This window comes from Megalopta genalis, chromosome 2, assembly GCF_051020955.1.
Source record: "Megalopta genalis isolate 19385.01 chromosome 2, iyMegGena1_principal, whole genome shotgun sequence".
Classification (NCBI taxonomy): Eukaryota; Metazoa; Arthropoda; class Insecta; order Hymenoptera; family Halictidae; genus Megalopta; species Megalopta genalis.
In genome coordinates, this window is record NC_135014.1 from 30,671,348 (window position 1) to 30,698,835 (window position 27,488).

Consider the following 27,488-nt stretch of genomic DNA (forward strand, 5'->3'; position numbering starts at 1 on the left):
TGTATCTCGCAGGCGATTACGCGTACAAGGCCTCGGTGGAGATTCTTTTGCTTGACCGTTGGTTGCGATGTCGGTAAGCTCATGGATCCGTAGAGTCTTGTTACATAAGCTAGCGCAAAGTAGTGGAACGACAGGCGGAGACAGGAGACGCAACACAGAGGACAGCCGATAGAAGGTGGGAGACAGGCAATACGAGAATGTGTGCTTGGTTTGTGGCTAAGTTGCATCGAACCGCTGCGGTGCGTTGTCATGAATCGAGTTGACCGCGCCGAGTCCAACAATTTCGAATCGAATCATTTTCACGGTTTGTGTTCACAGTTTGTTAATGATTGTTATTAGTACCACTAGTAGTGATAGTAGTAGTAGTAGTACTTATTGCGGTTACTGTTGCCATTGTTGTTATTGTTGTTGTTATCGTTGTTGTTGCTGCTGCTAATCCTACGGGCATTGTTGTATTCGTTCCTGTTTTACGGTAGGATTTACCGATTCGCGACGAAAGGCGTTCCGAAGCTATCCCTTCGAGACTGTTGCATTTCAAGACAAGTTGGATTCCCGGGGAGAAAGAGGATTCCACGATACGTAATCATTTTGGGAACAATATCATTTTGTTTTCCAAAAATTATCGTCGGTCGAGAAATCCGCAAAACAAGAGAATAGAGAAAACTATCAAAGAAAATGACTGCTACAGAAGAGACGGAGCCGCTGCTTTCTACAAGAGTGTTGGCCACTTCCGGAAGTAAATCTCGTGCAGCCTCCTACAATGCGATCACGCTGGTAAGCAATATAAAAGAACTTTCTGCGATATCGTCGACACCCAACTATGTACATACATAATACTTGAATTACTTTGTCGGAGTCCCGACTGTCCCGGCTGTTTCGAGTCGCGAGTCGGAGGGTGAATCGCGTTTGGCTTCCGCTGCCCTTTTAAGGCTTTCCTGTTGCCAATGCCAGTATCTGTTTCAATGCATTGTACGCGCTACTACAATCAATGATCCTCCATGATCGATCGTCTTCCGATGGGCGAACATGAACATTTCGATTACGATTCGTAGGAAGATGACAAAAGGGATGATTCGCGGCGCGGGACAAGCAGCGAAACCCTCTTGAAATTGGAGCCGATTACGTGTTTGAACCTTACCGGAGATCCAATATCGGCGCGTCCTCTTACAAACGAGTCGATTACGTATACCTGGAGCGATCTGAACGTGTACACCGCTAGGAACAACGAGACCATTTGCGATCGACTTCTCTTACGCAAAAAGAAATCGATGGAACGGAAGCATCTACTGAAAGACGGTACGGTGATGAAATCTAAAGCGTATTCTAAAGCGAGATTGAAACGAATATTGTATTGCAGTGTGCGGGGTGGCCTACCCGGGAGAACTGTTGGTGATCATGGGATCATCGGGGGCCGGCAAAACAACATTACTGAACGCGTTAACGTTCCGATCGGCCCGCAGCGTAATCGTATCCGGTGTAATGGCGGCTAATGGTCGAAGAGTCTCTTCCACGATGCTAACGTCGAGGACCGCTTACGTGCAGCAGGATGATCTGTTCGTTGGCACTTTGACCGTCTGGGAACATCTTCTCTTCCAGGCAATGGTACGCATGGATCGAAGGATACCTATGGTGCAAAGAGTTGATCGAGTGAACGACGTGATCAACGAGGTGAGCGAATCGTAAAGTCGAGTCTACGAAGGAGATCTTAGCGTCTCTACTCACCGTTTGTTCCAGCTTGCTCTGACGAAATGCCGGAACACCGTGATCGGTCAGCCAGGAAGAATCAAAGGTCTTTCCGGCGGCGAGATGAAAAGATTGTCGTTCGCATCCGAGGTTCTCACCGATCCTCCGCTAATGTTCTGCGACGAGCCGACGTCCGGTTTGGACTCGTTTATGGCGCATCAAGTGGTCTCCGTTTTAAAGACTTTGGCCGGTGCGTGCTTAAAAATCCGACACGCGCATCCCCGCGGTCCAACACCTATTTCCGTTAAAGACATAATCTGTTCGATTGAAGTTCTCGTCGACCGAACTTCTCAACCCGTTGTTCTATCGTTTACGATTGTATTGTAGCGCGAGGTAAAACGATCGTTGCTACATTGCATCAACCCTCCTCGGAACTGTTTGCTCTCTTTGACAGAATCTTGCTGATGGCGGAAGGAAGGGTAGCCTTCATGGGCACAGCCCCGCAAGCATGCGCTTTCTTCGAGACGTGAGTTTCCGATTTGTTTACCGATTCGTTTCAGTTGTCGGCCGCGTGTCGGTAAATGTTCTTCCAGATTGGGCGCGGCTTGTCCGAGCAACTACAACCCGGCAGATTACTTCGTCCAAGTACTGGCCGTTGTACCGGGTCGGGAATCGTCCTGCCGGCATGCTATACATATCGTCTGCGACACGTTCCAAAAGACCCAGCACGGCGTGAAGATCGCGTTGGAGGCGGAAGCGATAAACGACGAATTCGAAGATTCCCTTCTGGACTCGAAGTATCCGGGCGGCAATCGATCGCCGTACAAGGCGACTTGGTGCGAACAATTTCGCGCGGTTCTTTGGCGATCGTGGCTGTCCATCATCAAGGAGCCCATCCTCATTAAGATTCGGTTGCTTCAGACCATCGTATGTTACGCTCCGGGAACAAATGTTCCCTTGGTTTTCAAGCGAACCGTTTTGTCAATCTATCATGCAAATCTGTCACACAGATGGTGTCGTTTCTCATCGGAATCATTTATTTCGGCCAACGGCTCGATCAAGACGGAGTGATGAACGTAAACGGTGCTTTATTTATTTTCCTTACAAACATGACCTTCCAAAATGTTTTCGCCGTGATCAATGTAAGGACCGTTCGATGCTTATGAACCTACACGTAGGATAAACGAGATAAAAATGTTGTGAATGATCCGTGAAATGTATGCGATGTAGGTGTTTTGCGCAGAGTTGCCGATATTCTTGCGGGAACATCGGAACGGCATGTATCGTACCGACGTGTATTTTCTCTGCAAAACGTTAGCGGAAGCGCCGATCTTCCTAGCAGTACCGTTTCTCTTCACCGTCATCGCTTATCCAATGATCGGATTGTATCCTGGAGTCGATCACTTTTTCATTACCGCTGGCATCGTTGCTCTAGTCGCGAACGTTTCCACGTCTTTCGGTAAGCATCGCGAGTATCTGTCGTCGACGTGTCGGCAACAGAAACTTTTCAAGTCTTGCTTTTATAATCAAGTTACTCTTCCGATATTTTCAGGCTACTTGATATCCTGCATGAGCAGCAATTTATCGATGGCATTGTCTATTGGGCCACCAGTGATAATTCCGTTTCTATTGTTTGGCGGATTCTTCTTGAACACGGCGTAAGAACACCTTTCATCTATACTTCATCGACATATTGGAACACCGGTATATAAATGTTACAGATCCGTGCCATTTTACTTTGAATGGTTCTCCTATTTGTCCTGGTTTCGATACGGTAACGAAGCTCTCCTGATCAATCAGTGGTCAGATGTGGAGTCTATAGCGTGCACGAGAAGCAACGCAACGTGCCCTAAAACTGGACGGATGGTTCTACAAACTTTCAACTTCAACGAGGTTTGTTTGTTTTACGTTTGCTCTTCGTTAATCCTTTTCCTCCCGTTTTATCGGTGCATATGAAATTCGTTTCGATTTGCAGGATCATTTCTGGACGGATATCGCGTGTCTCTTCTCTTTGATAATTGCGTTCCGTTTCCTGGCATTTCTGGCTCTGCTGTCGAAGACTCGACGCGTCAAGCGATGGTAGGAGGAAGGAAACGCGAAACAACGGAGAAGAAGAGATCTACGCGCACACGATCAGGCGTTTCTTTCGATTTCGTTTCGGAGCTCTTTTTACATTTACGAGAAAGTTCATTGCTTTTTGCTCGGCCCGCGGTTTACGCGGTTCTTGCGGCTACTTTACACGGTCGACGTCGACGCTCGCATTATTTGTACGATGTTCCGAGTTGAAATAATTAAAAAAATGTGACGAAATTATTCGAGAAGCATATGATTATCCCCCACGACGAAGCTCCATTGTACTTGTACTTGTATTAGAGGGACCGGAAAGTAATGTCGTTTCTGCGCATATTTATCTGTTTGAAGTTAATGTAAACAAACGACATAACTTTCCGGTCCACCTAATAGTATATAGGGGAAACTCGGATAATGCGAAAGTAAGTATGTATACTGTATTCTTATCGCGCGCGCTTCATAGTTCATACGACAGAACAATAAAGTCGATAAAGCGAGTCTCCTACTTCTGACTTCGGTCGCGGCGTTCCCGTTGTTTCATACGACACACCTTTACCACAACGGGGAAGGGAAGGAAATAAAAGAAAGAAGCAACGAGAAGGCGCACACGCGAGAGCAGCCGAGTTTGAACGAGTCGCGAACGTAACGCGTTGTGACGCAACGCGAATCAACTTTACCCTCGTTCAAACTCGGCCGAATGCTTGGTATTTCCTGTTACTGCTGTTACTCGTTGTGGGTTGCGGACAGACTTGTAACAAACACCTTGGTTGGCCACCCTTCCAAGCATAGACTCCGATATCTTTGATAAACCGGTTGTTACTTACACCGTGCGAGCGCACGTTCAAACAAGAAAGAAACAGCAATCGAGCAACGTATGTGCCGAGCGCGTTTTGTCCGATGATCGATTTCAACGCGTACAATACGATCGACAATAACTATTGTCAGCGAATCCACTGAACGTTCGAGTCTCGAGGCTCTCGAATCGTTCATTTCAACGAATCGAAAACTCATAGCAGCTTCGGTCGCAAGTCACGACCCGGCCAAATTCAATTTCATCCGTCTACTTTGTCCGAAGGTTGTCCGATTGTCGCAGAACCGGCGTTCTTGTACCTTGTCCTGTAACCGAAATTTGTATGACGATCGTTACAAAGTGAAAAGTACCATGAAATCGAATCTCAAAGTACACAACTGAATGAAAGACTCGCCTACCCCACTGTGCGCCGCACCTCCGAAGAATGTCCACGTCGCGACGAGCCATAATCCTTGTTCAAGACGAGTATAAGGTTTCCGTCTTCGATTACGGTAACGCGTCTAATCTGGCCCCGATCGGTAATTCCGTGCCTCCTATTATCGTCCGTCTAGCTTTTTTCGACCGGCTCCCGAGTCGTTTATCAGTCACGATTTCGACACACGTGCGAATCGGATGAATCGCGCACGGTCAAGTCTGTAACCGTGCAATGATATACAAATGTTAATAGGCTTGTCGTGTGTTAAATCAATCCAATGCTTCGAGATAAAAAATGTGAGGCGTTCGAATCGCGTAAAAAAGAAAAAATCGACCGTGCTCTTCCCGACGACTTAGGCGAGAGGTTTGGAAAAAGACTCGTGTTCGTCGCATGTAATCGCGATAGTCTACGTGTAGTTATTGAAAGGGTAACGAGTACGGGTGGTTACGAAGGTTCTGCTTGGTCGAAGGAATAAAGGGAAACAGGATACGTTCGAGCGGCCGGAGTAGGAGCCGCAGCGCACTTGATTCAGTAAGAATCCCGTTTGCGGAAGGAATCGGTCGGTCGTCCGTTCGTTCGGTCGGGAGCGAGTGTTTGTTTGCTCGGTTTCGGTTTGAAGAATCTCGAAGTGCGTAGGTGCTGTAAATCGTGGAAATATGCCGTTGAACCGAACCGGTCGAGTTTGAAGGGCCAGAGAATGCAATTTTCGTACGAAACCGAGGGGAACCGATAGAGCGACAACCGCGGACAAGAAGGAATTTGGATTTGCAGATCGTGATGAAGCATTCAACCGAGATTCTTTGGCCCCAAAGCAACGACGATGATCGAAACAGCAACGGGGAGTCGCGTGGACCGAACGCGAACGGGGTAGGCGTCACCCTAACTTGGCGAGACGTTTCGGTTTACGCGATGGACCGCGGAAGAAAGAACGTGTGCAAACAGCTTGTTTACAACGGTGTGTCATTTGATTTTTTATGGTAGTCCAGACGAAGGGTGGTAACGAAGGATGATCGATTTCAGCGCGAGGTGCAGCGAAACCAGGCGATTTGACAGCCATAATCGGTTCGAGGTAAAGTTGCATTTGCTGCGGTCTTTGCATAAAACCGTGAAGGCGATGAAAAACCGATATTCATACTATTTTCTCGAATCATTCTTTTTTTTGGATGTTTGAACGTAGCGGTGCTGGGAAAAGTTCGTTGATGTCCGCGCTGGCTTTCCGTAATGGACGTAAGTATCTGATTTATTTTTTAATTGCTTATCGTGTTTAGCCGTGATCGCTTGTTCGTTTCCCTAATCGTTTCACTCAGCCGAAGCTTTGGTTCATGGGGACGTTCGTGCTAACGGCGTGCCGGTTGATTCGTCGTACATGATGGCAAACAGCGGTTATATGCATCAGGAAGATATGTTCGTCGAGACTATGACAGTGATCGAACATCTTTGGTTCATGGTACGGTAGAATGTGTTAGATTTTGTACGGCTTAGATATGTCCTATTATACGTGCATAGATACGTTCGCAGCTTTGAATACGTTGCAGGCTCGAATGAAATTGGATGGTAGAACGCGAATATCCGAGATACGGAAGAAGATCGATCGTTTGCTAGAGAACGTTGGCTTAAACGACATCCACGATGTACAAATCGGCAACGGTGTTGACGACAAAGCATTGTCCGGCGGTGAAAAGAAGAGACTGGCGTTTGCTACCGAAGTAAGACAGACCCGTATTGCTTTCCATTCATTTCCTGATCAGATCTCATTTTTTCTGGGTTCGAGCAAGCTCAGGCTTTCGAGAGAAAGAAACAGAGATGCCGCTATGGATTTTTTCAGCTGCTCATCGATCCGAAGATACTCTTCCTGGACGAACCAACGACGGGACAGGATTCGCATTCGGCGAACTCCTTGATATCACAGCTGAAGTACTTCGCCACGAAAGGACGCAACACGGTCTTGTGCACTATACACCAACCGAGTTCTGCGATATTCGATTCCTTCGACCGCATAATCTTGATCGCGGATGGTCGCCTGGTATTTGCCGGTCGCACGGAACAAGCGTTGCAATTCTTCCAAAGGTATTTCGAACGATATCTGGGATCTATTTATAGAAACGTTATATGGAGGAACGTTGTTATGCCGTACTTCGAACTGTTTTTTGGTTTTTCAGTCAGGGTTACGTGTGTCCACGAAATTACAACCCGGCCGACTTCCTGATAGCGACAGTGGCTGCTGGATCGAAGACCGAAAACGACGGCAAAGAAACTGCGCGGAGGTTGTGCGACTTATTTTCATCGAGCCATCTATCCAGCGAAATCGATTGCACTCTTGAAAAGGAAATTCGATCGAAGCAACCCTCGGAAGTAAGCAAATCGTTGCCGTTGCATTTCTACGTAGACTCGCTTGTGCACATCTTTCTCTTATTCTGTTTTAATCAGCGTTTTCTTTTAATTTTCGGTTTTAGTCAACGATAAGGATGCTTCTCGGTGGCAAATCCGTCTGGTGAGTATTGAACAAACTTCAAACTTCAACAGCAAATGGTTTCGTTTCGTTTGCGACAGGAGAAGAAAACGTTACTGCTCGCGGCTTTACTGGTTGATTTATCGAGATTTCCTACAAGTTTTGAGAGATCCATCGTTGCAGCTCATCAGAATATTCCAAAAAGTGGCAAGTAAACTCTATCTCGGCTGGTATTTCGATGAAAACTATTCGAGAAAGATCAAACACGCTGAATATATTTCAGAGCGTCGCTATAATCGCCGGACTGTGCTTCGTGGGTGCTGTGAATCCCGATCAACTGGGAATTCAAGCTACGCAAGGCGTACTTTTTATTTTAGTGTCCGAAAATGCGTTCTTCCCAATGTACGCTACGCTGGCTCTGTTGCCGCAACAATTGCCGCTTCTGCGAAGAGAGTACCGAGCCGGAATGTATCCGATTCATCTTTATTACGTCGCGCGAGTGCTTTCGTTGGCAAGTGGAACACGCCACCATTTCCGAACCATTTCATCGAACGTTCCACTGACCAGCTGACAAATTGGAATTTCAGGTGCCTGGACTGATAGTGGAGCCATTATTGTTTACGTCGATAATATACTGGTTGGCAGGATTACGGAACAGCATGGAAGCGTTCGGGCTCACCCTGCTCGTAGTTCTGCTTACGATAAACGTGTCAACCGCTTGCGGTAAACCCCTTTATTGTTGATAGCGAACAAACATTCGCGCTTAACCTTTTAGGCACGACGCGCCACTATAGTGGCTTCCGCGGATGTCATCTCTCTGAACGACGCGCCACTATAGTGGCTTTCGCGGATGTCATCTCTCTGAACGACGCACCACTATAGTGGCTTACTCTAGTAGCTCACTCGGTCATCGTTCGAATCAAATAATCGTCTTCATATGCATTTTGTTTCACACTTCTTTTGTCTTCACATCGAATTACAACAGTCTACAGAGTGTCCCAAAAATGTCTCGCAATCCGGAAATGGCGGGTTCCTCGGATCATTTGAAGCAACTTCTTCCTTTACAAAAATTTTCTCCGAGGCACCGTTAACGAGTTATTAACGAAAAACAGTGACCAATCAGAATCGAGTACCGCTAACGCGAGGCGGCCCAGCCAACCAGCACGCGAAGCCCAGTTCCGCTCATTGGCTCGGTCGCCTCGCGCCAGCCGAGTTCGCCTCTTATTGGTCACTGCTTTTCGTTAATAACTCGTTAACGGTGCCTCGGAGAAGATTTTTGTAAAGGAAAAAGTTGCTTCAAATGGCCTGACGAACCCGCCACTTTCGGATTGCGAGACATTTTTGGGACACCCTGTATATACAGTATCAGACTCTGTACAGTACACATCAGACTCTGCCGTCCAGAGAAATAGCCTCGCGCAGAATTCAGCCGTACCTAAAAGGTTAATCATTTTGCTTGGATGCGACGCATGACGGTGAAAACGTAGAAAGCATAGTTCGAAAAGTACCTAATTGTAAGCTCGATTGCAGGTTGCTTCTTCTCGACGGCGTTTGAAAGCGTACCGTTGGCGATGGCGTACTTGGTACCTTTCGATTACATTTTGATGATCAGTATGGGCCCATTTCTAAAGCTCAGGTACGTAGTTTCACGCTTGAACATTTTACGCGAAAGTCTGCCGATTTCTCGGTCGTCCGATTCGTTTAGGCTAACCCTAATTCGTCTAGCTCGCTGCCGATATACATCCGTTGGATAAAGTACGTTTCCTGGCTCCTGTACTCGAACGAAGCGCTTACCATACTTCAATGGAACGGGGTGCATAATATATGTAGGTGGTTTTTGTGGATTTGTAGATTCATAGATTTTTGAAATTTGTACCTGTACATGCCCGATAACGTTGATGACTTTAACCTTTAACCTTGACCACTCTTACGTTTTCGAAATTGTCGCAGCTTGCGAAACATTCGATCCTGAACTACCATGCATCACGGAAGGCCGAGGAGTATTAAGTCGGTATGACTTCGACGAGTCCAACTTTTCAACGGACATGGTGCTCATGATGCTCATGTACCTCGTCTTCCACGTTCTTGGTTACCTCTGCCTCTGGAATCGTTGCAGGCTAAAATGATCGGAAGATCGTTTCTCCGATATTTCCCTTCTAACATAATAAGTAATCAGCCGATAGGTAACGGATAATAAACAATAGTATTACCATCCATTTATATAATATCGTATATGCAATAATAATAATGATAATAACGACATATTATAAGTGTATACATTTTGTGTATTCGAAGTTCCATCCAGAATATTCTTAACCGTTAGAATCCGATCGGAAGCAGTTCAAAGAGTGACGAATACGACAAAACGTGTAATCGCGTTAGAAATCGTCGATGCGACGTTACCGGCTGTCGAAGTGATAGACCATGCGAGAACAGAGCTGCCTTACCATTTCGTGTCGCATTCGGCGTTACCGATAGTTCGCGAAAAACAGGCACGTTATCAACAAGACTTAGGAATCTGTAGTGTCCTAAATCTATGTCGTAGTTGACCGTTCGTCGGCGTAGATGTCGCGCGCGTAGCTCGCGTTGTACACCTTGAGAGAGACAGGTGGGAATGCGAGAACGGCGATCGCTATAAGCGACAAGAGGGAAAGAGAAAGAAACGGAGAATGGAAAAGAGGAAGAGAACGAAGGGGGAAAAAGAGTTAAAACTTTCGTCGGGAAGGGAAGCGGAACGCGGTGTGGAATAATGGCGGGCGCGAAAGTGTCATCGAGAGACCGTCAAACCCAGAATTAACTAGAGTCTGAACGGATCGCTTCTCTTCCGATACTTTCCTGACACCACTGTCAATAAGTAGGATCCAGTAGCACTTTACAAATGGTCGTACTGTTCGATTTACCCCATTCATTTACCTTGTATTTTTATACCAAGGTGGCTCACGGAAGAACGCTTGTTACGAATGGTACATATGTATATGTATGGTATATTACATATTACGAAACGGTTAATACATAGTAGTGGGGAAGGTATCTATCTGTTGGCAAGCTCGGAGGTAGCCGCCACAGGAGGTAACAGAGGCGACGCTTACAAAAAATCTTTGATGTATTAATTCTTTTGTTATATTAACCGTTATTACATATAGAAACCCATTTTATATAGAAACTACAAAATGATCGCCTAAATAAATAATTTCTTTATTATTGTTTTCCTTTTCTTTTTTACATTTCATTCATTCATATTTTATACATTTCAGTTTACTTCGCTCATAACCGGACCGCAAATTTATAACAAAAGTGGACAGATCAAATGCAAAATGGCAAAAACATTTTAGCAAAAAGAATTTAAAAGTAGTGCTGTAGTAAACGACTATGTACTTCCAATGTCCTGCAATTAATGCGGACGATTTTTATTTTGCCCAAAAATCCGCGGTCTATTTATAAAAAATCTTCCCATTTTTAAACGAATCCGCGACGATTAATGACGTCAGGGACTAAGTACTATAATCCGTCGCATGGTGTGCACGAGTCGCATGGTGTTGTGACGTCATGTGGTCCCTCCACCGCAGGGGCCGATTCTGGTCACACTGGGCCGCCATGTTACCGTGTCGTATTGTGTCTTGTGTCTACTTGTGTCGTATCAGATAGTATCATGAACGTCGAGTAGCTCTTACGGAGCACCTTTCGAGTTTGCGACAACGTTTAGACGATCGAGCGAATGGTTTCCGCGGAACTGGACCAACAGATCGAACCGACCGAAAGTATAGGTAGAATATTCGCTGGTGTTATAACCTCGTCGAGTAGGCGAGTCGCAGTCACACAGCCACAGCTACGGCCACACCGTCGACGGAATTTGACTCGCGTCAGATTTACAGAAGACGATTGGCTGTTGGATTCGTTTTCCAGTGTGCAATAGACAGGGAACGTGGAACGCCTGGTCGGCGACGAGTGTACGTCAAAGTAATTGAAACGAGCGGTGTTTGCAGATGGTTCGAGTGCGGGTCGCGTGTGTCCGCGGAAGAGAATGTCGGGAAAATCTCGATGATCGCTGGTCAAGCAGAATAATGCGTTCGAAAAAGAGACTGATCGTTCGCCGAAAAACTGCCGTTCGCGGCTAGCGCGTTCGTCAAAAATCTGGTCGCCCGACGCGTTCATCTTTGGTTCGTTTGTGCACATCTGGGCCAGATGAACTTTATAACAGCTCGGAGCCATTCGGGGGAAAGCAAAGGAACGAGTGCAAATTTCCTGGGACAAGTGAGTTGATTGCTGCATCAGGGAAGGCGACGAGGTAACCAGTAACCACGGAGGCGCTGCGAGCAAGCACTCGATACGCTTTCGTTACTCTTTCTACAGAAGGTGTGCGTGTGCCGCTTGCCCTAGGTGCAGTCCTGTTTTCGCTTCTCTCCCTCTCGCTACCTGCTCTCTCTTTCTCTCCCCTACCTCTCACCCCCCATTCACCGCGCTTACAATCACCCTTCTCAATCAGTCGTCTCCCTTTATATTTATTATATTATATTATATTATAGAATTTCTTTTTTAAATTTGTCACTTGCCGTGCCACAGAACGATATATTAAGGTTATTTATCCGTAGAAATCAACGAATTGGTCGATTCGCCGATACGATATCGATATCACGATTGCAGGCACTAGTGCGTTTTGTTTCTTTTTTTACGCAAACAAGCCATTAGACCGAAATGAAATAAGTTTAACGTAAAGAGTAAAAAGTAAAAACATAAATTGATCCAGAGAACTGCAAAATAGTTGATGCAGGAAGCTACAGAGTCGCCATAATTGGTCCCGGTGAACAGCGAATAACACGGAAAATAGTAGAGTCATGTATTTTGATAATCGCGGTACCACGGCTCGACCCACGTTTATATTTAGACGTTTCGAAAGCCTGTTCAATTTCGCGCGTAACTGCGCGCCATCGTTTGTTCCGTTCAAGTTACGGTAATCGAACCGGGGGTTCCTCGATTACTCGAAAAGTCGAGAATGCTGCTCTGGTCAGACAGAGTACGATAGCTAGAAAGTCGATGCCGAAAGGATTGCCGATGATAGAAGATAGAAAATGGCGTTCGTTGACACCGACGCGAGAAGTACGAAAGAGAAGAGAATGTATAGAGGCGAAGTTAAGATAATCGTGGTACACGGGTTTTCAATCGTACCATTTTCTATTCGCGATACCGCTCGTGAAATATGTCCCGAACAATAAGATGTTATAAATTTCAGAGGCGTTGATTTATATCGGCTGTGGGGCACTTTTAACACCGCCTGTTAAAAATTTGATAGATCGGTTTCCGTTCGGCGCGAGAACGGTTCGGGGTCGAGTGATATGAAAAAGAAATTTCAAGAAAATGATCTCGAGTCGTGAATAATATCCACAAAGTATGTCGAGACGCAGAGAAAGTAGATTGGTTCGCTCAACTTTCCGCCACCCGACCCATTCGTCTGTGCGTGCACACGTATGTATATTAAAAAGCACACTGATGTAACATAAATAATAATTGTAAGTAATCCGACATAATTGCCGCGCGACATCGTAAAAATGTGCACGCGAAACCACTGATCGAAATATAATACATAGTTTTGTTGCTCGCATTAAGACTCGGATTCGAGCGCGCTATTATAGACAGATTTTTGCGTAATAGCTGTTTGAAATTTGAATAAATCATTGGACAATTTCAGGAAGCGAACGATGGCTGAAGACCGAAATAATTCTCAAGGGTTCGTTGGACAGGCGCACACGGTACGTAAAACCGAACGATCGTGCCAAACTTTGATTCAGTTTATTTTGGCGAGTATAGTTGAGACAGAGAAAGAGAAAGAATCAGTATCCGTATATCTATATATATTTATTGGTACGTTACTGTCCTGTGTTTTTCGTGTGCAAGTCTCTGCTTCAAACTCTTTGTTAAATCGACAAAATAAACGAAACGAGACGCGTCGTGCTCGTATCGTTGAAACAACGGCGGTAAATGGTATTTCTTTCAGGTAGAACACGATGGTTCGGTTTCAATGTCAGCACCGGCAATGTCGGCCATGCAGTCGGGGTCAGGAATTGTAGCTGTCGGTGGTGGTGGAGGCGGCGGCGGCGGCGGCGGTGGCGGTAGCAGTAGCGGAGGAACCATCGCAAAAATTGGAGATGTTCCACGAGACGATTCCCCGCCACGGGGTCCACGAACTTTGCTTCTACGCCGCGGCGAAAATGGGTTCGGCTTTACCCTTCGTCATTTTATCGTTTATCCCCCAGAATCTTGTTGCGTAAGTATTTGATTTGCGTCGAATCAAGCCCGTACCGCACTCGCATGTACAGTAATGTCTCTCGAATTGACGCTCGGATTGTCCACAGAAATGGACAATTTAGGGAGAGGAGACACGATTATTCGAGCCTTGCGGTTTGTTTTTATAGTTACGAATTGCCAACAATTATAATAAAAACGAGCCGCAACGCCTGAATAATCGTATCTGCTTTTCCGAAATTGTCCATTTTTGTGCACACTCTGAGCGTCAGTTAGGGAGACATTACTGTAAACACGTAAAACGGAATACGGAACGCGAACGAATGCTAATAGGTAATTGACGGGAATTATTTTCGTCAGATGTTACCGGGGCACGAGAGGGCGAGAATCGAAGAGCCGATGGACACGATATTCGTGAAGCAGGTGCGCGGAAATTCTCCGGCATCCGAAGCAGGATTGCGTACAGGTGATCGAGTAGTTTCCGTTGACGGTAAAGCGACGCGCGGTGAACAGTACGCGAAGGTGGTGCAGCGTATCCAGCAAGCAGGGCCATGGCTACGGCTGCTGGTGGTCTCGAAAGAGGATGACATTTTGCAGAGATACTTTGGTGAAACGGCTCATAATCCCGAGACGAATCAACGACCGCGGCTGCGTTCTCCCGAAAGGAGCACCGGCCAAAAGCAACGTAGATCCGTTAGCATGATCCCTGGTTTATCCCCGAGAACCAGGCAATCTTGGATTTGTTCCGCGCCAAGTTCGATGCAATGCGAGACGGATCGACCGATCGACGATGGTCTCTCTTACCGGGATCAAGATGCGCGATCGACGGAATTTTTCAAGGAAAACCAGCAGAAACATTCAAATGGGAAAACGATCTCGCAATCACCGTCCCAAACACAGTCGACATATCATGCTAAACCCTTTCAAGGAATAGCAGCTCGTTCCGATTCGATCGACGAGAAAGTATTATTACGAAATCAACAGCAACAACCTATCGACGACGATCTTTCGAAGTCGAGCGATACACATGGCTGCGACAGATACGATATCTATGATAGAACGCGTCCCGTGTCTATTTACTCCAGAACGAATAGCGAACAAATTTACGATAGAATCAAGGATCCTATATACGAACGCGTCGATCCGGAGGAACAGGACCATCACCATCTCCGTCAACATCGCAGTCAGCAGCAACAACAACAGTATTATCCACAAACGCACCAACAGCACTCCGGCGTGGCACGATACCCTCTGTCGCGAGCGGAGCCACAGGTACCCATTTATCGACCATCCATGAGAAGAGTGAGCTCGCGGCGCGCCAGCGAAGGAAGCACCGCTAGTTCGACGATCAACAATTTTCAAGTGACGAGCTACGCCAGCACCGACGCGCTCAGATCTTGCGAGCCAGGCTCTAGGAATAGCATCGATTCGGGAAGAGATTCCTCTCCGATTCATTCGATCGACGATCCCTCTCGTTACGATTCCTCCTGTGTCCTCTTAGAGGCCGGAGCGAACGGGAACACGATTGGAGGCGGTAACGGAAGTAGAGGCGAATCGAAGAACGGAAATTCTGGCATCGATGATTCCGTGATCATGACAAGGCTACGAAAGAGTTTCGAACAGAAAGAGGAGTTCTTGCGAAGACCCTTCACCAGTCATTCGATAGGATGGTTTCTATCGGAAGAGAGATGCGAGTCTCCTGTGCGAAGCAACGGCTCGACCACGATACCGCGCGAATTTTACGCGCGACCACAGAAACTTCAGAAACAGATTTGGCCACCGAACGATCCGAAGCAGGAGCGACAGTGTTCGCCGCTGGGATCCAGTCACGATAGAGCCTGGTTTCCCGATAAATTCCCATTGGACAAGGTTCCCTCGAGTTCGCGCAACGAAGAAAGACTGAAACGATCGGAGGCAGCGACCGAAGCAACGAAGATAGAACAACCCGAATATTTCAGTAGTACTCGTTCGTTGGAAGACGGTCGTCTCTGTCCGTCAACCGTTCGCAACGATAGCCAACATCGCGAAGATTCTACGCCGAAAGAAGTCGACAGGCAACAGCAACCGACGCATCGAAGCTCTGCCGCCGGAAAATCGGGTTTCGTCGGTACCCTGTCCAGAATACACGAGAACATCACAAGCGCTGCGGCCCTGCTTTCGAGCGAGCGTCGCGACGCTTCCACGTCTCTCCCTTCTTCGCCGGGCCCGGACAAGAAGACCAACGATAAGCTCCCAACGCTTCCAACTCTACCACTTCCTCAGGGCCTGCAGATCGTGTCGAAACGCGCGAAACAATTCGAATCGGGACGTCTGCTCAGCGACGACGACGAACCGACCGGTGATCGAACCAGCCTCTACAAGAGTGAATTGTCGCGGCTGTCCAGTAAGCGGAGCGTACCAAATGTTGCCGTTCGGAAGAGAGAGTTTGAATCGAAAGCCGAAGCTCAAGAACCACGAAGATCTACCGTAACCACCAGGGAAACGAGGTCGTTAGATGCCGGTAGGTATATTCTTTCTATTTTTTTTTTTAAATCTTGAATATCTTCTCGAGTCGAAGCTATTCGAACCGCGCCGCTGTGAAATCAGTGAGATGTGCGAGCTCTAGAAGCTTCACTCTTTTGTTGCGATGTATTGATCATCATTTATCATGTATTGATGCGTGAATATCTAGGTAACGGATTAAAAGGGAACAGAATAATACCTGTTGGCAGCAGACGCATTCACTGTGAACCACCGATTGACTCTAAACCAATCCAAGGTAGAAATTGCTTGAATTCAAAGTCGAGTTGATTGAATGTTCTGTTGACCGTTGCTGTGTTACATGTAAAACCGTTAACATTTGTCGTAAGCTTCAAGTTTAAGCGATAACGTTACTCCGACGGAAGCACATTAATCGCGTTCAACATTATTCGCAGCGGTGTGCTTGTGTTCCTTCGGCTAAGTAACAATCAAACGTTTACTAATACGTGGAAGTGTCGTTTGCTTCGATGTAAGAATGATCAAGTTTTGTATTCTACTCGTGCGCATAGAAAGAAGTGTCGGCTGCATTCGTTCGCACTCATCTCATAATCGTCTGCAGATACGTCGAGCCCGATATCGAGGTACACGGATAGCGGAACCTCCTGTGCAAGAGTTCGATGCAACAGCGAGGAATCTTGGGAATCGACGATGGATCGTATACAAACGGTTAGGCACCGATGGCCGCAACGTCAGGAGGATTCTCTAGGGCGAAGGCAGCACAGCCGTGACAAGGAAAACGACAACGCGGTCGCGAACGAGAAAGATCCAGATCAGGATAAAGTTAAAGATATGGAGAAGGCGGACTCTTACGCGAACACGACGGATTCGAAAATCACTGATCACGGTTGGTACACTCTTTGCCTGTGCTCCTATCCTACTTCAGCTATTGGTCGGTGATTTCAATTCGATATTTTGTAGGTTCCGCGGCGGGGACGGATGACAGCGTACACGGCAACGAAGTTGTGTTCAGACGGCAGAAGAATGTGCAAACTGGTAAGAGCAGAAGATCCGTGAAACTTTAAAATCCGTGAAACGTAGTGATTCAATGTTCAACTATCGACAACGTTGTTTTTAGCCGACGAAGATCGCGCCACAAGGAGGGTTTCGTATTTGAAAGCAACTTGGGGCGAACGAATGCACGTCGACAGTGATTTGGATTTGAGCGATTCCGAACCTATTCACACATCAAGAATGTAAGTTATACACACTATGAGAGAGAGACAGAACGAAGTTTGGTCCAGGTTTTACGCGTAGTTCTCGCGTGTTCCCCCCTTCGTATTTCGTTTCTCAATGCGGTAGCTTGCACCAGCGCCTCTCAAGTACTGCCTCCGTCCGTATTTTCAGCGGTCATAAGAGATGGCGGCTATCGCTGATCCCAAACGATATAGCATCTCTGCGGCGCATCTTCGAGGACATGACACAGTCGGTGTCTTTGAACAGAAATAGTTATCGGTGAGGATAGTACATGTTGAGCTAAGCACGAAAACATTTAACAATTCGTTTTTCCATTGCCTGTTGCTCTTATATAGTTCAATGTTTTCGTTACATCCTCTCGTATTTGTTAATTGTCGTCCTTGTCGTCATTGTCTTCGCAACGTTGTTCAAACGATACTCCTTGCGTCTTGTGTCGCCTTTGTACTTCCCTTGATTTGAAATGATTTAACAGTTTCAAATATCGTCGCTAACAAACGACTAGCGATTCAACATATTCCATCCAACTGACTGTTTACGAGTTGCCAATTTGGTCCCCTACTCGGTAGTATGTTCTGTTAAATAATATTCTAACGATCAGTAATCCCGATTGGATCGGATCGCGCGAGCAGGATCAACGATCATGTGTGAAACTGGAATTTATACAATGCGTTTTGCAGGAGCACGTGCACTGGTCAGGAGACGACCGACATGGCCAAAGACATCGTTGAGCAAGTTGAGCGAGAGGGTCCGTTGCATGTAAAGTTCACGGTGCTCGATGGCAAGGTAAGTAAACGCCATTAGACACGAGCACGGTCCATTTTTCTGTGTCTGTACATCTAAATATCCATTTTGTTGATGTTTCAGAGATCTTCCGATCGTTCGTGGAAACAAGTTTGGGGCGTGCTTCGCGGACCGATCCTCTGCTTTTACAAGGATCGTCAAAATCAGGTGAGTTGGCTCAGTACTAATCGTGAACGGGTTTTGACAAGTTCGCAAGAACGGATAATTATGCATTGTATGATATCAATGTTTAGAGTCCTTCGTTGGCTAGCGATGGTGAAGGCGTAGCGCAGAGTGTGGACGTTAGATGTTCCTTGGTGGATATCGCGGAGGATTATACGAAGCGTAAACACGTACTACGTTTGGCGAATCCCAGTGCAGAAGTTTTATTACAAACCGAAGATGCCGCGTCTATGGCTCTCTGGCTACGGTCGCTACACGAGAACGCCGCCGCTGAAAAGCCATCCGTAAGTCTGCAACTTTGTTAACCGTTGCGACGAATAACTTCGACTAATCACGATCAATTATTACAGGAGATGGCGTACAATAGTAGCTTGAAGCAGCAAGCTGTACCGCAAACTCCGGGTCCTACCAGCAGTAGCAGCGGTAGCGCGACATATCAAACGACTAGCGGTAGCGCCAGTGGTGCGATCGTGCTATCTAACAGCGGTGGTATCAGTGGCGGCAACGGTAGTGGCAACGGGCAAAGATTGAGTCCTCTTCCTGGACACAAAGGCATCAAGAAGCTGACCTCGTTCAGAAATAGATCTCCAACCGGTCAGTTACCTATCAACAAGACGCGAAAATCGAGCCAAACGATCGAAAGTTTAGTTTCTCCGAAAACGAAGACGTGGAAGGGTAGGGTTGCGAAACAACTGCGAAGAATGCACGGGCAAACTGGACCGCCTTCTTCGCCGACCACTCAGCTTCCACCCGAGGGTGCTACCTTTAAGGTACCGCTCGAACTGTGTCCACCGGTAAGTAATTATTCAGACTTATTTCCTTACTTATTTACTTATTTATTTACCTGCTTACTTACTTTTATCGCTTTCTGCGCAGTCAACGTTCTCGGAATACGTACCTTTGATCGTTGAAATGTGTACGAGCATCGTCGAGGCGAGAGGCCTGGAGGTTATCGGTATTTACAGAGTACCTGGTAACACAGCGGCTATTTCGCATCTGACCGACAGTGTGAACAAAGGATTTGAGAATATTAATCTGCAGGTACGGGGCGCCGGTTGTCGATTTGATCCGATCCGATCCGATTTGATCCGATCCGATCCGATCCGATTGGACGCTTCCGGATTTTTTCATCGATTTGTTTTCTTCTATTTCTTCCAGGATCCCAGATGGAGCGACGTGAACGTGATATCATCCCTTCTAAAATCCTTCTTTCGACATTTGCCTGATTCGTTGCTTACGGCGGAATTGTATCCCATGTTCATCGATGCTGACAAGGTCGAAGATCCACAGAGAAGAATGACAACGATACGAAAGTTACTTAGAGATCTTCCGGAACATCATTTCGAAACATTAAAGTACTTGATGTTCCACCTGAAGAGGATAGTTGAGCACAGCGAGATCAACAAAATGGAAGCGAAAAATTTAGCTATCGTTTTCGGCCCCACTTTGGTTCGTGCGAGCGGTTCCAGGGACAACATGGTTACCATGGTCACGGATATGTCGCATCAGTGCCGAATCGTCGAAAGCTTGCTGAACAACGTAAGCACTTTATAGTTTGTATTCTCCCAAGATAATTGCCTATTCATATTATTATAATAATTTCTATAATTTATATTCTTATAGGTGGAGTGGTTCTTCTCGGACGACGATCTGGACGATCTGAGTAGGCTGAGCGTTAATCTTAGCCTTCCGGCCGATACGAACGAGATAGACACAACATCAAGCAATAATCATAGCCTTCTATTGAACAATATCCAAAAAGTTGAAGGTACGTATTGGGTGGCAGAATTTTCGCGATTTCCAACGTATCGTCGCGCTTACGTCGATCGGCCCCTGATCGTACGTTTTGTTGGTTGCTACGGCAACAGGTGTTCGAGAAATGGCATCCGCGAAAGATATTGTTTCGTCGATCATATCCGCTGCCAACCGTAAGATACAAAGACGAAGGAAAGGACAGGACGAAACGGACAACGATAATCATGAATTGGACAAGGTTCGTGGAATCTCGGTGGGTTGCGTTTCCAATCGATCTTCTTCGTTCGATTGCAATCGAATCGTTACTGATGTTGGAAAATGATTCTTTCACAGTCGAAATCTAAGCAGGAAACCGAGAGTTTGGCCAATCGACGAAGCATGGCGTTGAACGAACGACAGTGTTCGGTCAGTGAGATCGTTTTGATGCACGAGAATAAAAATCAACCGAGTCGTGGCACGGATCGGTCGGCGACGGTCGACGTGGCTGCGATGGATATGGTTGTCGGAGGTGGCAGCGTCGAAGGCGTTGGAGGCGTCGGTGGTAATGATGACGGTGACGGTGCAGGGGCCGGTGTCGTGACAATGTCGGATTGCGACCGTGTTGGCAACGTGGCGACGGCCGATATTGTGAGCAGCAACGACGACGGCATTCCATTCGAAAGATCGAGAAAATACTCGTTGATGAATCCCGCGATGACTACGATAGAATCGCTCGAACCGACTCGTCGCTCGGCCGTCTCGTCGGCATCCGAGTCGTCGCGACTCTCTAGCGAGACTGGCTTGAGCTGCTTCGACGCAAGCTCTGTGATCTCGAGCGTCTCGAACGAGACGAAACAGAGCAACGACGAGATCACAATAAGAACGTATGCTGGATTGAGCGCAACCACCCAAGAACGAATACGGAGGTTCGAGCAAGAGACGAAAGCGATGCTGCAACGAGATCAGAATCGGCAGAGACGGGAAGCCGAAAAGAGAGAGGAGGAACGACGAAGAATCGAGATGGAGTGGCAGCTGGCAAAACGCGAAATGGAGAACGACGACCTACTCGATAGCATAGTCGACACCACCGTGGCACCCACCTACTTCGCCGCGAATGCTCGACTTTCCGCTTTCAACGACAGGCTAGCCGACAAGTCTTACCTTGATATTGGATCGCTTCTCTCGACGGGTCAGATCCCTTCTCTCTCGATAGCGGTACAACAGCAACCTACCAACGGCGCGAGACGTTTTGCGCAACAGCACAACGACGATTCGATGCCAACAATTTTACAATCTACGACGCAACCGACGCCGCCGTCGCCACCGCCGCCGCCGCCAACGCCGACTCCGACTCCAACCCCGCCACCGCCGCCGCCACCATCTGACAACCTTACCGATTCCATCATCAAAAAGTTGAAAACGGACACAGAGGAGGTAAGATCGCGGCGATCGTTCACCGTTCGAAACTTATTCCCATGGTTTTCCACGGTTTCACAGCCGGCGTTGGAAGCATCGCCGGTCCCACCGGCTCGATACGGAAGCTTGGACTCGCTGCACGAGACGAACGATCTTTCTCGCTCATCGTTCTCGTCCTCGATACACCAGCAACGAAAACAACCACTTTCGAGCGACGTTTCGGATGATGGTTAGTATAGTATTCTACGAACCACTTGATCAAAACTACGATTCTATCAATGTTTACGCGTCGACACGGTCGATCTTCATTCGACACCGAAATCCAATCTATTCCATCTTCAGATCCTCCGTACTTTTTGTCCAGACGATTTAATTATCGCGTCCGCCGCCATTTTCCCTCGCAAAATAGTCCTTGTTACCTATTCATGCCGTGTTTAGTATTCACAAAATTCCGACGTTCCCCTCGATTTATACATAGATATTATTGCGATAGAAGTCTATAACTCTATCTAATTATATCTATACATGCATAGTAATCGTTCCGCTTAAGCACATCTATTTACGACTATTCTCTTTATATTTTTCTCCTATGTAATGTCGCTTCCGACGATCGGTGAGTGTAGGCGGATCTTGTTTTCTACAATGGACTCAGAAGATTCTAACTATTAACAAAAAGCTTTCTAGGTACTTGAACGTAATTTCTTCCTTTTTTACTTTTTGAAACGACTCTTACGAGCTCGGTTGCCCGTTGTACGGTAGATGCATATTATTCTTACCACGTTTGGTTCGCGTGTTCTATCACAGAAATTTCGTCTTCCGTTTTCTGTTTTCTTCTTTCCTTCTCTTTCTTATTTCCTATTTCTTTCTTTCTTTCCTCTTTTCTCTATTCACTGTTCTCTTTTCTCATTTCTTTTTTTGTTCTCTTGTTCTCACTGTTGTACTCGCCACCTGTTAGCATCCTTGTTTCTTCTGCTTTGCGAGAACTTGATAACGGAGCGTTCGAACGATGAAGCATCGAGCACCGCACCGCATTCGATTATACTGGTATTGTAGTTTGAGCACGCTGCAGCAAATTCATTTGTTCGAAATGTCTCCTTCAGCTTGCACACGGTCGCGAGTTCACGCGAACGAACGAACAGCGTTGGCCACATCGTTCGGACAAGATTCGCGATTTGAGATGAGAAGATGAGTAAAATATATCTCGTTTGAGACTGAACGATGATGGTGTGCATGCGATGTTTCGATAAGTGTCACTCTTCTCTGACCGAGCTTGGTCGTTGCGTGCACCCGCGAGTGCATTTCAAACAACCGGCTGGCTAGCGACTGTTGGTAGGTCTCTTCTTCTTTTTTACGACCCAGGCTCGGTCTTGCCTAAAAGCCTTACACTCGCAGCAAATTTTCTACACCATAGCGATTTAGTATTTTCACTTGTTCGAAGTCCGCGAAACGATTAGTTGACCGCATGCGTGCTTGATTGCTCGATCTTGACGTTGTTTCCGAGCTTACCTCCTGCTCGTTCTTCATACGAATCTCGCCTAAAATTTCATATCTCTATCGTGTACGATAGAACATAGCCGACCGGTTATTCCTCAACGATTATTCTCTGCCGACCTGTTCGTACACTTTTTTCTCTTCCTCCGATGTCTCTGTTTCTTCGAATACGGAGAAGAGGGTAGACAATATGCGAACGGGGTTGTGCGAGATGTCCAAGGAGGGCAGGAGAGGAGACTCGAGACGCTAAAAGAAATTTCGGTTCAGTGTTTGTTTGCCCGCTCGTTTATTCGTTTGTTCGTTCGTTGATTCGTTCGTTGGTTTGTTGGTTGGTTGAGTCGCTCGTTCGCCACTGACAACAACCGTTAGCTCGTGTTTTCCGGACGTCGATGATGACGATGCAAATACGTTGAACACTTAGGCAAACGGCAAGCCCCGGCTTTTGGTGGTACATATCGTCCCACCTTCACGGTACTACCACCGCAGCCACCAGTGGTTCCACCTCGAAGACTCAGGATCCACCGTCCATACAGATGCCAATGCCAATACCAATACCGATGTCGATGCCAATGCCAATACCAATACCAATGCCACTGTCAATGTCAATGTCAAGGGCAATGCCCGTGCCCGTGCCAATGCCAATGCCAATGCCAATGCCAATGTCGATGTCAAGGCGAATGCAAATGCCGACGGGGTCAGTGTCAGACGAGGTCGGCGTCGATGTCGTGCAACGATCGTCGATGTCCGTCGCATCCTTGCCAAGAGTACCACCGGCCTCGGAGCCCTCTGAACTCGCGGAATCTAACGAGATCGTCGAACAATCACGCCGAAGGGTCTCGGGCTCAGGGGCCGGATTGTCTTCCAAGACTTTAAACAGATTCCTTCGAGGTAAATTGCTTGGCTCGCAGCCTGGAATACCAAGTCGCAAGCAACTCGAGCGCTAATAAACCATTCGAATGAACCTGGCTCACCCGAATGGCTTTTCACACTGTTTTCGTTACCGTTATGGTGTTTCTTTTACTTTTACTGTTACTTTTTCTTTTTCTTCTTCTTCTTCTTCTTCTTCTTCTACTTATTTTTCCACTTTTTTCTTTTTAATTTTACTTGCCCTTATTCCTCCCTTCTATGTCACTCTCTCTCTTCCTTCCTATCTTTGTTTTGTTTTCGTTTTTACTCCGAGTGCACGCCTAGCCACTGTTGCTGCTCCTTCGTTCTGTTTTGTTTTTTTTATTAATTTTCTTCCTTTTCTCTTTTTCGGTCCCGTTCGCTTTCTCATCTCTCTCGACGCGTTTCCTCGATCATAAGATCTACTCGGTTGTCATTAAAATTAATTCTACCGTGGATCTCCTACCAGTAATCCCACCAAAATCCACAGACCTCTTGTCGAAGGGGAATTATCGCCACTTATCTCGTAGAGATATCAATGTCCGTTTTGTTTCGTTCCGATCGACGATTTCGTCCAATCGACAATCCGTTCTCGCGCTTTGGATGCTTCTGTTTCGGGTTTTTGTTTTCTTCTTTTCATTTGTGTCCTTTGTTTCTAATTTATCTTGACGAGAAGTTTAGTCGTTGTTGAATCGCGATTTGTTTTCAGCGTGTAACGTCTAGAAAGGAAAACTCGCAGCGTCGTTTATAGAACGCTCTTACCACTATTACTGGAACGCGTTTATACCAACATCATGGTACGGCCTCTGCAGCTATTTTACCTTGCTCGCTCAAGCCTCTCTAACAAATGTTTCTGTTCGTTTATCGACGAAACAAGTTTGCGTTTGCTGTTGCGCTCTCTCAATCGAAATGTTAATGTTTGTTCGAATAATGTTTTATAACAGCCAGAACACCAGCGACAGCACTGTCATTTCCACCGTTACCATAACCACTACCACCACAAACACTAGCATTACCATCACCACCATCACTACCATCACATTATTTTAATCACGAAACAATGCTTTACGCGCCTTTTGTTGGATCATTTGCTTCCAACATATACAAAATGATTTGACGCGATAACTCTGCCCGATCAAGGTATGCCTTTCGAATTAAAATGACGATGATACGTTTACAGGTAGTGATCTGTTGACTAGCTTGACGACAACATTTGATCGGAAATGGAAATCCTTGGTAAATTCATCGAATCATAGCGTTCGCGGATCTGGCACGGAAAACGCGTCCATCAGTGACGAAGACATTGTGGGAACAAGGGACTCGCCCGTCACTGCGAGGCACCTGCAAGACGTACGTGAAAAAAGGAATGAACGAAAACTCGCGAATCCTGTTCAACCGGTGGATCCCAGTTTAGTAGAGACTTATCGAGATCCGAGTTTGCACAAGTCAAGCTTTCAGAAACACCAACATGTTCGCCAAAAAAATGTAAGTTCTTTGCCACTGGTTTGTATCGATACATTATAGTAATAGGTAATAGATGAGTGATATTATTTTTGGGTTGCAGGATATCCCGGAAAAGGATACAGATTGTTCGGTAACGGCAACCTGCAGTGCCAAGAGACTGGAGACCGACCAAGTCAAGAACCAAGATAAGGAACACGACAATGACAACATACCCGATAACGATCGAAGCGCGATTGCCCGGCGAAGGATCGACTCGAAACAGGATGAACCGCGATCGTGCAAGGAGGCGGACGAATCGAGCGACATGCAGGAATGCTGCAGACTCGCTGGCGCATCGCAAAAGGATGGCAACGCGACGATAACGCGAGAAACGCGAGACGGCAGGTCCGTTCCCGACGATGAAAAGTATTTTCATTACGACCTCGTCGACTCCTCTGATCCGAGTTACACGAACAAGCTAGAAAAATTTGAAAGTATGACGACAAATTTGGAAGTTCGGTCACGGCTAAAGAGATCAGAGTCGTTGAACAAAAGATCGGAGAACACTTGCTCGAAATTGAAGAGATCGGAAAGCTTGAACAAGCATTCGGCCGAGCGACTGCAAATGTCGTCACCGACGAGTGGCAAATTAAAGAGATCCGAGAGTTTGAACAAGCACTCGGAGAGGTCCGACTCGCCGAACAGCAAGCTGAAACGATCCGAATCGTTGACAAAGACTGAAAAGACGGAATGCAATATCAGCAAGAAACGGCAGTCGGTTCGTAAAGACAGCGCGACCAAGTTGAAACGAAAAAACGGCATGCCGGAACGATCGATTAAGCGAAGACACACGGTCGGCGGCACGAAAGATTTCGACAAAGTGCACTGGCTGGACAAGCTGCAAACGGAAACCGAGAGGGTCGCCAGAAACGAGTACAGACCGAAGAAGAGCCAGTTGAGAACGAGCTCACCCGATCTGAGCACCGGCCGTATCGGTGCTCTCACGGACGCTAGTTTCCTAATCGAAGTCAGTTTTCGCGGGCCGAGCAACGTTGTTTTCAACGTCGCGACCAACGCTCGACCGCAGTCTTTGCCGGACACCAGTTTAGCCTCCAAAGTCTTTAAAGTTCCCCTCGAAAGCCACGTTTAATTGAATCGTTCAATGATCGCGCGTGCTACGATACCTCTAGCCGCCCGAACAACTCGATCTACGAGGCTATGAAAGTAGCGAACCTTGGGGGCTTCGATCGTCCGCCCATCCGCATTTCTCCTTTTTATATTTTACCTTATCCGTCTCTACTTCTGGCCAAGCATTTACATCTCAGCGCGTCAATTATAATATATATACAATTATATATTATATATACGAGTACAATTATAGAAATGTACGCATCGTACTTGCGAAATGTGATCGTGTGCAATCTTTTCTGTATATAACGTTCAGTCGCGTGAAGCGATGTGACCGTACAACGACGCCGTCTTTGTATTTTTTACTAATCGATCGAGAAAGACTCGAAGAATCGTTATTATATTATTCGAAAGTAGACTTTCCTTGTTAGGAATAATCGATGACGTTACCGCGATTCACAATGCACCAATTCTATCGGAAGCGATACCGGTTGGTTCCTTTCTTCTTCGAACAAGTATTACCGATTAGCGATTGCTTTCTTCTCATTTAAACAATCCACGGTGGATTCGATCCAACGTTCATAATGGCCGATACAATTATGGTCGATCAAGTTTTTCGAACGCGGTGCGAATGCGAATGCGAATGAAAGTGCGAATGATGATGTGAATGGAAATGTGAATGGAAATGTGAATGGAAATGTGCGAATGATAATGCGAATGAAAATACGAGTGCGAATGATAATGCAAATGAAAATACGAGTGCGAATGCTAGTGCATGCTTAACTACCGCTAGTTTGTTGCTTGCGCGAGCGTGTCACTTCTGTAGCATCTTTACGTGTACAAAAAGTGTGCGAGAAGTAACAGCCAACGATTAAGTGGTATTTATTTCCGGTTCGTAACACCCATGATAATGTTATTTATTAAATGTATCGCGAGTCGACTAATTGAACAATTCAACATTACATGCATCGCGAGAACATACTCGCATGCTACGAATTTGTAAATAAAACTTACGTATTAACAATTGAAACAAAACATTGTGTCCGACA

The 27,488-nt window shown here is 46.5% G+C and overlaps 3 protein-coding genes and 1 long non-coding RNA gene across 16 annotated transcripts; all 4 read left to right on the top strand.

Moving 5' to 3' along the window:
* The first annotated feature begins 132 nt into the window (after positions 1 to 132).
* On the top strand, positions 133 to 3,996 carry LOC143258854 (protein white). Its single transcript, XM_076519138.1, has 12 exons — positions 133 to 304; positions 477 to 774; positions 1,053 to 1,296; positions 1,358 to 1,668; positions 1,735 to 1,933; positions 2,071 to 2,209; positions 2,277 to 2,610; positions 2,694 to 2,825; positions 2,914 to 3,142; positions 3,236 to 3,341; positions 3,405 to 3,576; positions 3,659 to 3,996. Exons 2-12 carry the CDS (start codon positions 676 to 678, stop codon positions 3,764 to 3,766), a joined length of 2,073 nt encoding a protein of 690 aa, XP_076375253.1. The 5' UTR covers positions 133 to 304; positions 477 to 675; the 3' UTR covers positions 3,767 to 3,996.
* Positions 3,997 to 4,976: 980 nt separating this feature from the next.
* On the top strand, positions 4,977 to 9,692 carry LOC117230048 (protein scarlet). The gene is made up of 14 exons (XM_033487107.2): positions 4,977 to 5,934; positions 6,000 to 6,048; positions 6,157 to 6,206; positions 6,287 to 6,426; positions 6,515 to 6,685; positions 6,805 to 7,046; positions 7,139 to 7,331; positions 7,433 to 7,470; positions 7,530 to 7,635; positions 7,712 to 7,939; positions 8,016 to 8,151; positions 8,959 to 9,064; positions 9,154 to 9,254; positions 9,379 to 9,692. Exons 1-14 carry the CDS (start codon positions 5,757 to 5,759, stop codon positions 9,552 to 9,554), a joined length of 1,914 nt encoding a protein of 637 aa, XP_033342998.2. The 5' UTR covers positions 4,977 to 5,756; the 3' UTR covers positions 9,555 to 9,692.
* Positions 9,693 to 9,820: 128 nt separating this feature from the next.
* LOC143258855 (uncharacterized) lies at positions 9,821 to 10,629 on the top strand. The gene is made up of 2 exons (XR_013032758.1): positions 9,821 to 10,282; positions 10,361 to 10,629. It is a non-coding gene; the product is annotated as an uncharacterized LOC143258855 (long non-coding RNA).
* A 187-nt stretch (positions 10,630 to 10,816) lies between these two features.
* On the top strand, positions 10,817 to 27,474 carry RhoGAP19D (Rho GTPase activating protein at 19D). Of its 13 annotated transcripts, none has more exons than XM_033486418.2 (23): positions 10,826 to 11,805; positions 13,112 to 13,172; positions 13,418 to 13,687; positions 14,026 to 16,165; positions 16,337 to 16,423; positions 16,745 to 17,029; positions 17,104 to 17,178; positions 17,261 to 17,378; positions 17,530 to 17,637; positions 18,057 to 18,162; positions 18,244 to 18,327; positions 18,414 to 18,626; positions 18,693 to 19,136; positions 19,219 to 19,383; positions 19,501 to 19,881; positions 19,966 to 20,110; positions 20,211 to 20,350; positions 20,431 to 21,510; positions 21,574 to 21,721; positions 22,116 to 22,176; positions 23,405 to 23,871; positions 25,049 to 25,353; positions 25,433 to 27,474. In XM_033486418.2, the coding sequence occupies exons 2-23, from the start codon at positions 13,122 to 13,124 to the stop codon at positions 26,459 to 26,461; spliced, it is 7,902 nt and encodes a 2,633-aa protein (XP_033342309.1). In that variant the 5' UTR covers positions 10,826 to 11,805; positions 13,112 to 13,121; the 3' UTR covers positions 26,462 to 27,474. The 13 variants fall into 13 exon arrangements, 12 of the variants coding, with proteins under 12 accessions (XP_033342316.1, XP_033342309.1, XP_033342308.1 ...); XM_033486417.2 differs by having other exon boundaries at positions 10,826 to 11,781; XM_033486413.2 differs by having other exon boundaries at positions 10,826 to 11,713.
* The last annotated feature ends 14 nt before the right edge of the window (positions 27,475 to 27,488 follow it).

What these genes read in the sequence shown, in the direction of transcription:
- LOC143258854 (XM_076519138.1), top strand. Translation starts at nt 676, where the DNA reads ATGACTGCTACAGAAGAGACGGAGCCGCTGCTTTCTACAAGAGTGTTG. An exon ending in CCTACAATGCGATCACGCTG is followed by an intron (nt 775 to 1,052) that starts GTAAGCAATATA and finishes TACGATTCGTAG; the next exon opens with GAAGATGACAAAAGGGATGA. An exon ending in GGATTCTTCTTGAACACGGC is followed by an intron (nt 3,342 to 3,404) that starts GTAAGAACACCT and finishes TAAATGTTACAG; the next exon opens with ATCCGTGCCATTTTACTTTG.
- LOC117230048 (XM_033487107.2), top strand. Translation starts at nt 5,757, where the DNA reads ATGAAGCATTCAACCGAGATTCTTTGGCCCCAAAGCAACGACGATGAT. An exon ending in GCGTTGCAATTCTTCCAAAG is followed by an intron (nt 7,047 to 7,138) that starts GTATTTCGAACG and finishes TTGGTTTTTCAG; the next exon opens with TCAGGGTTACGTGTGTCCAC. An exon ending in GAACGGGGTGCATAATATAT is followed by an intron (nt 9,255 to 9,378) that starts GTAGGTGGTTTT and finishes AAATTGTCGCAG; the next exon opens with CTTGCGAAACATTCGATCCT.
- RhoGAP19D (XM_033486418.2), top strand. Translation starts at nt 13,122, where the DNA reads ATGGCTGAAGACCGAAATAATTCTCAAGGGTTCGTTGGACAGGCGCAC. An exon ending in TTGAGAATATTAATCTGCAG is followed by an intron (nt 19,384 to 19,500) that starts GTACGGGGCGCC and finishes TATTTCTTCCAG; the next exon opens with GATCCCAGATGGAGCGACGT. An exon ending in ATTAACAAAAAGCTTTCTAG is followed by an intron (nt 22,177 to 23,404) that starts GTACTTGAACGT and finishes TTGAACACTTAG; the next exon opens with GCAAACGGCAAGCCCCGGCT.